At 46.3% G+C, this 11015-nt stretch overlaps 1 protein-coding gene across 1 annotated transcript in view; it reads right to left on the bottom strand.

Annotated features, from left to right (window-relative positions):
• Positions 1 to 277: 277 nt before the first annotated feature.
• LOC120913020 (protein Wnt-7b-like) overlaps positions 278 to 11015 on the bottom strand; it is a 40710-nt gene continuing 29972 nt past the window's right edge. The window contains exons 4-5 of the mRNA XM_040322677.1: positions 10028 to 10299; positions 278 to 940 (exon numbers count right to left, since the gene is read on the bottom strand). Coding sequence (XP_040178611.1) covers positions 470 to 940; positions 10028 to 10299 — 743 coding nt within the window. The 3' untranslated portion in view covers positions 278 to 469. The remainder of the gene's footprint in view (positions 941 to 10027; positions 10300 to 11015) is intronic.

The following is an 11015-nucleotide window of genomic DNA, read 5'->3' as shown; positions in this document are numbered from 1 at the left end:
GGGATTTATGTTCAGAGGGGAAATTTTAGGGTTGGAGCACTTGTGCTGCGGGGAGGATTTGGGGGGGGGGGGAGTTGTGCTGGGAGTGGGGTAATTGGTAGGGGGGGGGGGGATTTATGCTCAGAGGGGAAATTTGAGGGGTAGAGCACTTGTGTTAGAAGGGAGGATTTGTGGGGGGGGGTTGTGCTGGGAGTGGGGTATTTGGAAAAGGGGTGGGGGATTTATGCTCAGAGGGGAAATTTAAAGGGGTTCGGTACTGTAACGACATGTTGCTGTGGGCGTAGTGATGTCATCAGTTCCGGGGTGGGGCTAGACAGAATGGGGGCGGATCCCTCGAGAGAAGGAAGTCTACGTCGTGTAATACCATCAAGAAAAGGCGGCATAGAAAAGCCGCTCAGATTCTGCCCCGCCAATCGGCAAATCCCACGATCGTCCACCAATCCCACCCAACACCACCGTCCGTAACATTCTAATTGCACGTATAGGCTTGCGTCCTTTCGCTGCACGTGCTGCACGTCACGTGGCAACACCAGTGGAACTTGCAGTGGCACTGCCACGTGTGGGTGTACTGGAAGGTCTTGTACCCGCGGCCGCAGCACAGGAGCTCGCAGCTGTCGGACGTGCGGTTGCACAGGCGCCCGTAGGTGCCCGCGCTCCCCGTGGCGTCGTCCCTCTCGCAGAAGTTGGGGGAGCCGTCCACGTAGACCAGGTCCGTCTCGGCCGGCTTGGCGTAGCTCTGGGGGTTCTTCAGCTTCAGGAAGGTGGGCAGCTGCTGGCGCCTCCCTCTGACGGCCTCCACCATCACCGCCTCCTTGTAGCGCTCCTTCAGCATGTAGCCCATCTCTCGGAAATGAGGCAAGGTGACCCAGCAAGTCTTCACCGTGCACGAGCCCGAAACCCCGTGACACTTGCACTCCAGGCGGACGCTCTTCTCTAAGATCTAGGAGGAGGAGGAGACGTCATGAGAAACAACGTGGCATCAAATTATAACAGTTCTCCCCCTCCCCCCTCTTCTACAATACAGGAGAACCACACTATATTACCAAAAGTATTGGGACGCCTGCCTTTACACGCACATGAACTTTAACGGCATCCCAGTCTTAGTCCATAGGGTTCAATATTGCTTTCCCCCCTGATGAAGACTCTTTATGAGTTGAAATGCGTTGGCGTCCAGCCATTGACAGATTGATATTGAAGATATCTCCATGTGGAGGAGTCTATATATACTATATTACCAAAAGTATTGGGACACCTGCCTTTACACACGCATGAACTTTAATGGCATCCCAGTCTTCGTCCGTAGGGTTCAATATTGCTTTCCCCCCTGATGAAGACTCTTTATGAGTTGAAATGCGTTTTTCATCCAGCCATTGACAGATTGATATTGGCCCGGATTCAAAGAGCAATTGCGCCTGCGTAACCATAGTTACGCAGCGCAATTGCTTACTTGCGCCGGCGTAACGAATGCGCCTGATTCAGGAACCTCGTTACGCCGACTGCAGCCTAAGATCTGCGCGGCATAAGGCTCTTATGCCCGCCTATCTTAGGCTGCATTCTTGTGATGGCCGCTAGGTGGCGTTCCCGTTGTGCTCAGCGTATAGTGTGCAAGTTGCATACTAACGCCGATTCACAACGTTACGCGAGCCCTGCGTACGCAGTTTACGTCGTTTGCGTACGGCAGTTTTCGTGTTGGGCTGCCCCTGCTATTAGCAGGGGCAGCCAATGTTACGTATACCCGCCGTTCCCGCGTCGCGAAATTTAAATTTTACGTAGTTTGCGTAAGTGATTCGTGAATGGCGCTGGACGCCATTCACGTTCACTTTGAAGCAAATGACGTCCTTGCGACGTCATTTGCCGCAATGCACGTCGGGAAAGTTTCCCGACGGAGCATGCGCTCTACGATCGGCGTGGGAACGCGCCTAATTTAAATGATTCCCGCCACCTACGGGATCATTTAAATTGCGCGCGCTTACGCCGGGCAATTTTAAAGAGCGCACACGCAATTTACGGAGCTACTGCTCCGTGAATCGCGGGTAGCGCAGTAAATTTGCGGGGGCGCAGGGCAAAAACGGTGCCCTGCGCCTACGTAAAAAATGCGTAATTGTTACTGAATCTACCCCATTGAAGATATCTTCATGTGGAGGAGTCTATATATACTATATTATCAAAAGTATTGGGATGCCTACCTTTACACACACATGAACTTTAATGGCATCCCAGTCTTAGTCCGTAGAGTTTAATATTGCTTTCCCCCTGATGAAGACTCTTTGAGTTGAAATGCGTTGGTGTCCAACAATTGACAGATTGATATTGAAGAGATCTCCATGTGGAGGAGTCTATATACACTACATTCCCAAAAGGGACGCCTACCTTTACACACACATGGGCCCGGATTCAGAAAGACTTACGACGGGCGTATCCGTAGATACGCCGCCGTAAGTCCGAATCCGCGCCGTCGCAACTTTAAGCGTATGCTCAAACTGAGATACGCTTGAATGTTGCTAAGATACAACCGGCGTAAGTCTCCTACGCCGTCGTACCTTAACTGCATATTTACGCTGGCCGCTAGGGGCGTGTATGCTGATTTACGCCTAGAAATATGTCAATCAGCTAGATACGCAAATTCACGAACGTATGCCGGCCGTCGCAGTACAGATACGCCGTTTACGTTAGGCTTTTTCCGGCGTAAAGTTACCCCTGCTCTATGAGGCGCAGCCAATGTTAAGTATGGACGTCGGGCCAGCGTCAAAATTTTCCGTCGATTACGTCGTTTGCGTAAGTTGTTCGCGAATTAGGGCTGTGCGTCATTTACGTTCACGTCGAAAGCATTGGCTTTTTGCGGGTTAATTTGGAGAATGCGCTGTTTGGAAAAAGCGTCATTTACGTGGGGTCACAATAAATTTACATAAAACACGCCCACATCTTCCACATTTGAATTAGGCGGGCTTACGCCGGCCTATTTACGCTACGCCGCCGCAACTTACGGAGCAAGTGGTTTGTGAATACTGCACTTGCCTGTCAAAGTTGCGGAGGCGTGGCGTAAATAGGATACGTTACGCCCGCACACAAATACACACTCCCTACCTGAATCTGGCCCATGAACTTTAATGGCATCCCAGTCTTAGTCCGTAGAGTTCAATATTGCTTTCCCCCTGATGAAGACTCTTTATGAGTTGAAATGCGTTGGAGTCCAACCATTGACAGATTGATATTGAAGAGATCTCCATGTAGAGGGATCTGTATACACTGTATTTCCAAAAGTATTGGGACACCTGACTTTACACGCTCATGAACTTTAATGGCATTCCAGTCTTAGTCCGGAGGGTTCAATATTGAGTTGGCTCCGCCCTTTGCAGCTATAACAGCTTCACCTCTTCTGGGAAGGCCGTCCACAAGGTTTAGGAGGGTGTCTATGGGAATGTTTGACCAATTCTTCCAGAAGCGCATTTGTAAGGTCAGGCACGAGAAGGTCTGGCTTGCAGTCTCCACTCTAATTCATCCCAAAGGTGTTTTATTGGGTTGAGGTCAGGACTCTGTGCAGGCCAGTCAAGGTCCTCCACCCCAAATTCACTCATCCATGTAATCTTTATGGACCTTGCTTTGTGCACTGGTCCCAATCATTTGGTGGGGGATTATGGGGTGGGGTTGTTTCTCAGGGGTTGGGCTTAGTCCATGGGGTTCAGTTAAGACATTTTGGACAATTTCATGCTCCCAACTTTGTGGGAGGAGTTTGGGGGACGGCCCCTTCCTGTTCCAACATGACTGCCCACCAGAGCACAAAGCAAGGTCCATAAAGACATGGATGGGCGAGTTTGGGGGTGGAGGAACTTGACCGGCCTGCACAGAGTCCTGACCTCAACCCCATAGAACACCTTTGGGATGAATTAGAGCGGAGACTGTGGCGTGCCAGGACTTCTCGTCCAACATCAGTGCCTGACCTCACAAATGCTCTTCTGGAAGAACGGTCAAACATTCCCATAGACACCCTCCTAAACCTTGTGGACGGCCTTCCCAGAAGAGGTGAAGGTGTAATAGCTGCAAAGGGCGGAGCCAACTCAATATTGAACCCTCCGGACTAAGACTGGGAGGCCATTAAAGTTCATGTGCGTGTAAAGGCAGGCGTCCCAATACTTTTGGAAATATAGCTTATATAGACATGGAGATATGTTCAATTTCAACTTGTCAATGGTTGGACTCATTTCAACTCATAAAGAGTCTTCATCAGGGGGGGAAGCAATATTGAACCCTACGGACTAAGACTGGGGGCCAGATTCTCAAAAGAGATACGCCGTCGTACCTCTGAGTCCGCCCGTCGTATCTATGCGCCCGATTCATAGAATCAGTTACGCATAGATATCCATTAGATCCGACAGGCGTAAGGCTCTTACGCCGTTGGATCTTAATTGCAATTTTTTTTTTAGCCGCTAGGTGGCGCTGACGTCGTTTTCCCCGTCGGGTATGCAAATTAGCAAAATACGCGAATTCCCGAACGTAAGCCCGAACGACGCAGTGAAGTTACGACGTTGACGTAAGATTTGCGACACGTAAAGTTGCTCCTGCTATAGGAGGCGCAGCCAATGTTAAGTATGGCCGTCGTTTCCCGCGTCGGAATTTAAAAATTTACGTCGTTTGCGTAAGTCGTCCGTGAATGGCGCTGGACGCCGTTAACGTAGAAACCAATGACGTCCTTGCAACGTCATTTAGCGCAATGCACGTCGGGAACATTTTAGGGACGGCGCAGTACGATCGGCGTGGAAAACGCGCCTAATTTAAATGATCCACGCCCCCCTACCCGGATCATTTGAATTAGGCGGGCTTGTGCCGGGGGATTTACGCTACGCCGCCGCAACTTTTACAGGCAAGTTCTTTGTGAATCAAGCACTTGCCCGTAAAACTTAACGTAAATGATATACGCTGCCGCCGCAGAAATGCGGCGATTCTAACAGAATCTGGGCCAGGGAGTCTATTACAGTTTATGTGAGTGTAAAGGCAGGCGTCCCAATACTTTTGGTAATGTAGTGTGTGTCTGTATGAAATCTGATATTTGTCGTTTTGCAGGAAGCAAATTGAACTGTTTGACCCAAAAACGCAGATTTCACCCTTCAGAGAAGGAACGCTTTTTGCTGCAGGGCTGCGTCGCATCGAATGGCTCCCCGCAGTTGGCTGATTCTGAAATGATTCATATTCTGAGATCCGGCCCCCAGGAAGTAAGACAGAAGCACATTCCTTCATAACGAGTCGATCTTCTTCTTCACCGATCCCCGACCACGTTGTTGTTACTCGGCAGTGTGCGCAGCGTTGGGGACACTCCCCCTCACTTCCTGCCTCCCCCCTCACTTCCTGCCTCCCCCCCTCACTTCCTGCCTCCTCCTCACTTCCTGCTTTAGTGACAACATCGTCACCAACACAGGAATTGGTGGGACAGACGGGCAATACAAATCTTGGTGGATTGCTGGACAGCGGTACAAAGGATCATCTGCAGGCGGGTAGTCAGGGGAGCTCTCTGGAATCTGGTGACCCCAGCAATTGTCACCATAGTAGTGACCCAAAACGACCAATCACAAAGGAGCACCAATGATGCTTCATATGTCCAACTGAATGTATCTCTCTATCTCCCTTCTGATCAATGTTTATAAACACTGGCCCGGATTCAGGTAGATTTGCCCCTTATTTGCGGAGGCGCAGGGCAGCGTTTTTGCCCTGCGCCCCCGCAAATTGACTGCGCTACCCGCGATTCACGGAGCAGTAGCTCCGTAAATTGTGTGTGCGCTGTGTAAACCTGCCCTGCGTAAGGGCGCCTAATGTAAATGATCCCGCAGGGGGCGGGAATCATTTAAATTAGGCGCGCCGAGCGTAGAGTGCATGCTCCGTCGGGAAACTTTCCCGACGTGCATTGCGGCAAATGACGTCACAAGGACGTCATTTGCTTCAAAGTGAACGTGAATGGCGTCCAGCGCCATTCATGAATCACTTACGCAAATTACGTAAAATTCGAACGTCGCGACGCGGGAACGACGGGTATACTTTAGCATTGGCTGCCCCTGCTATTAGAAGGGGCAGCCTTACACTAAACACGCCGTATCGGAAACAACGTAAATTGCATACGCAGGGCTCGCGCAACATTGTGAATCGGTGTTAGTATGCAATTTGCATACTATACACTGAGCACAATGGGAACGCCCCCTAGCGGTCATCGCAAGAATGCAGCCTAAGATATGCGGGCATAAGAGCCTTATGCCACGCAGATTTAGGCTGCAGTCGGCGTTACGATGTTTCTGAATCAGGAGCATTCGTAACGCCGGGGCAAGTAAGCAATTGCGCTGCGTAACCTATGGTTACACAGGCGCAATTGCTTCTTGAATCTACCCCAATGTTACTTTGTATCTCTATCTCTTGTCTAATTAATGTTTATAAACAATGTTACTTTGTATCTCTCTATCTCCAGTCTGATCAATGTTTATAAACAATGTTACTTTGTATCTCTCTATGTCTCCCGTCTGATCAATGTTTATAAACAATGTTACTTTGTATCTCTATCTCCCGTCTGATCAATGTTTATAAACAATGTTACTTTGTATCTCTCTATCTCCCGTCTGATCGATGTTTATAAACAATGTTACTTTGTATCTCTCTATCTCCCACCTGATCAATGTTTATAAACAATGTTACTTTGTATCTCTCTATCTCCCATCTGATCAATGTTTATAAACAATGTTACTTTGTATCTCTCTATCTCCTGTCTGATCAATGTTTATAAACAATGTTACTTTGTATCTCTCTATCTCCAGTCTGATCAATGTTTATAAACAATGTTACTTTGTATCTCTCTATGTCTCCCGTCTGATCAATGTTTATAAACAATGTTACTTTGTATCTCTATCTCCCGTCTGATCAATGTTTATAAACAATGTTACTTTGTATCTCTCTATCTCCCGTCTGATCAATGTTTATAAACAATGTTACTTTGTATCTCTCTATCTCCCGTCTGATGAATGTTTATAAACAATGTTACTTTGTATCTCTCTATCTCCCATCTGATCAATGTTTATAAACAATGTTACTTTGTATCTCTCTATCTCCTGTCTGATCAATGTTTATAAACAATGTTACTTTGTATCTCTCTATCTCCCATCTGATCAATGTTTATAAACAATGCTACTTTGTATCTCTCCATCTTCCGTCTGATCAATGTTTATAAACAATGTAACTTTGTATCTCTCTATCTCCCATCTGATCAATGTTTATAAACAATGTTACTTTGTATCTCTCTATCTCCTGTCTGATCAATGTTTATAAACAATGTTACTTTGTATCTCTCTATCTGATCAATGTTTATAAACAATGTTACTTTGTATCTCTATCTCCAGTCTGATCAATGTTTATAAACAATGTTACTTTGTATCTCTATCTCCAGTCTGATCAATGTTTATAAACAATGTTACTTTGTATCTCTCTATCTCTCCCGTCTGATCAATGTTTATAAACAATGTTACTTTGTATCTCTCCATCTTCCGTCTGATCAATGTTTATAAACAATGTTACTTTGTATCTCTCCATCTTCCGTCTGATCAATGTTTATAAACAATGTTACTTTGTATCTCTCCATCTTCCGTCTGATCAATGTTTATAAACAATGTTACTTTGTATCTCTCTATCTCCTGTCTGATCAATGTTTATGAACAATGTTACTTTGTATCTCTCTATCTCCTGTCTGATCAATGTTTATAAACAATGTTACTTTGTATCTCTCTATCTCCTGTCTGATCAATGTTTATAAACAATGTTACTTTGTATCTCTCTATCTCCCACCTGATCAATGTTTATAAACAATGTTACTTTGTATCTCTCCATCTTCCGTCTGATCAATGTTTATAAACAATGTTACTTTGTATCTCTCTATCTCCCGTCTGATCGATGTTTATAAACAATGTTACTTTGTATCTCTCTATCTCCTGTCTGATCAATGTTTATAAACAATGTTACTTTGTATCTCTCTATCTCCCGTCTGATCAATGTTTATAAACAATGTTACTTTGTATCTCTCTATCTCCCGTCTGATCGATGTTTATAAACAATGTTACTTTGTATCTCTCTATCTCCCATCTGATCAATGTTTATAAACAATGTAACTTTGTATCTCTCTATCTCCCATCTGATCAATGTTTATAAACAATGTTACTTTGTATCTCTCTCTCCCGTCTGATCAATGTTTATAAACAATGTTACTTTGTATCTCTCTATCTCCCGTCTGATCGATGTTTATAAACAATGTTACTTTGTATCTCTCTATCTCCCGTCTGATCAATGTTTATAAACAATGCTACTTTGTATCTCTCCATCTTCCGTCTGATCAATGTTTATAAACAATGTAACTTTGTATCTCTCTATCTCCCATCTGATCAATGTTTATAAACAATGTTACTTTGTATCTCTCTATCTGATCAATGTTTATAAACAATGTTACTTTGTATCTCTATCTCCAGTCTGATCAATGTTTATAAACAATGTTACTTTGTATCTCTCCATCTCCCGTCTGATCAGTGTTTATAAACAATGTTACTTTGTTTATAAACATTGATCAGACAGGAGATAGAGAGATACAAAGTAACATTGTTTATAAACATTGATCAGACAGGAGAGAGAGAGATACAAAGTAACATTGTTTATAAACATTGATCAGACGGGAGATAGAGAGATACAAAGTAACATTGTTTATAAACATTGATCAGACGGGAGATAGAGAGATACAAAGTAACATTGTTTATAAACATTGATCAGACGGGAGATAGAGAGATACAAAGTAACATTGTTTATAAACATTGATCAGATAGAGAGATACAAAGTAACATTGTTTATAAACATTGATCAGACAGGAGATAGAGAGATACAAAGTAACATTGTTTATAAACATTGATCAGACAGGAGATAGAGAGATACAATGTTACTTTGTATCTCTCTATCTCCTGTCTGATCAATGTTTATAAACAATGTTACTTTGTATCTCTCTATCTGATCAATGTTTATAAACAATGTTACTTTGTATCTCTCTCTCTCCCGTCTGATCAATGTTTATAAACAATGTAACTTTGTATCTCTATCTCCAGTCTGATCAATGTTTATGGTCGTTACCCTCTGACCGAGAGAGATGTGGATCACATAAACACGCGACAAGACTTACAACATAAATAGACCTGAAGTGTGCCTTGGTGGTCTGGTCAGTATGCCAAGAAAAGGGGGCATACCCAAGGTAAGTAATGGGTAGTTAATTGAAGAAGGACATGCTGAGAAGTGCCCTGAAAAAGGGAAGGGCGGGAGGGTGTCGAATGCGATTGAATGCACAGACTCACGGACATGAGGTGAGCTGGGAAGAGTCGGCCCAGTGACGTGTAGTACTGCACACTGAACCGACAAAGAGCATGTGTGAGTGGGCTGTTTAAATACCCTCCGGGCTCCTCCCATAAACTCAGGCCACCATACTGGCCTTCTTATTTATACACACTGGGGTAGATTCAGGTACGACTTGCGCCCTCTAACGGAGGCGCAGCGTATCGTTTTTACGCTACGCTTCCGTAAATTACATGCGCTACGCTTCATTCACGAAGCAGTAGCTCCGTAATTTGCGGGGGCGCTCCGTAAAACTGGCCGGCGTAAGAGCGCGTAATTTAAATGATCCCGTATTGGGCGATTCACTTACGCAAACGACGGAATTTTTTAAAAATCGTGACGCGGGAACGACGGGTATACTTAGCATTTTCTGCCCCTGCTAATAGCATGAGCAGCCTTACGCAGAAACCGACGAACGCAAACAACGTAAAATGCGAACCCCGGGCGCGCGTACGGTTGTGAATCGGCGTGAGTATGCAATTTGCATACTCTACGCTGATCACTACGGGAACGCCACCTAGCGGCCATCGTAAGAATGCAGCCTACGATACGACGGCATAAGAGACTTATGCCAGTCATATCTTAGGCTGCAGTCGGCGTATCGAGCTTATAACCCGTAAGAAGGGAAAGTGCCGGGGACTACCTTTCTCCCCACCAGGTTGTTGTGCAGGTTCATCAAGGTGCGGGCGTTGCGCTTCACCTCCCGGGCGTCCAGGAACTCGCGGGACAGGCGCATGCCGTGCTTCACGTCGGCGGAGCACCCGCCCCATCGCCATCCCTTCTCGGGGTCGTGGTGCCCGTGCTTGTCCCGGTCGCAGCCGCAGTTGGTCAGGTTGCCGTGGCTGCAGGCGTTGGTGATGGTGTGGGCGATGCCGGCCGACAGGATGGCGTAATAGAAGGCGGTTTCTCGACTGCCTGGTCAGTGGAGGAAAAAGATAAAATAAAATGGAAAGAGATTTCAGTTTTGTTATCAACATATTTTGCCTTCCCTGGCTCCTCCCATCGCGCCCCCTCCCCCCTTCACATACAAGCTTTCCATTCTCATTACAGTCCTTACATTCGTCCCAGTGATGTCATCGCCGGGTCCAATGGCGGCTGGTGGTCATTTTTTGGGGTGGGGCGGCAAACAGGGCACCCGCCAACCAGTGCCACCTACCAGTGTCCATCAGTACTGCTATTCAGTGCTGCCAATCAGTGCCTCATCATCAGTGCCCATCATCAGTGCCCATCAGTGCTGCCTTTCAGTACCACCCATCAGTGCCCACCATTGCTGCCAATCAGTGCCTCATCATCAGTACCACCTATCAGTGGCACCTACCAGTGCCCATCAGTACCACCTACCAGTGCCAATCAGTGCCTCATCATCGGTGTCACCTATCAGTGCTGCCTACCAGTGTCCATCAGTACTGCTATCCAGTGCTGCCAATAAGTGCCTCATCATCAGTGCCACCCATCAGTGCTGCCTTTCAGTGCCACCCATCCGTGCCCACCAGTGCTGCCAATCAGTGCCACCCATCAGTGCTGCCTTTCAGTGGCACCTATTAGTGCCACCTACCAGTGCTGCTAATCAGTGCCTCATCATCAGTACTGCCTATCAGTGGCACCTATCAGTGCCCATCAGTACCACCTAC

The sequence above is a fragment of the Rana temporaria genome, chromosome 9, assembly GCF_905171775.1.
Source record: "Rana temporaria chromosome 9, aRanTem1.1, whole genome shotgun sequence".
Taxonomy (NCBI): domain Eukaryota; kingdom Metazoa; phylum Chordata; class Amphibia; order Anura; family Ranidae; genus Rana; species Rana temporaria.
Note: the sequence above shows the minus strand (reverse complement) of the source record. Positions and strands in the feature narration are given on the sequence as shown.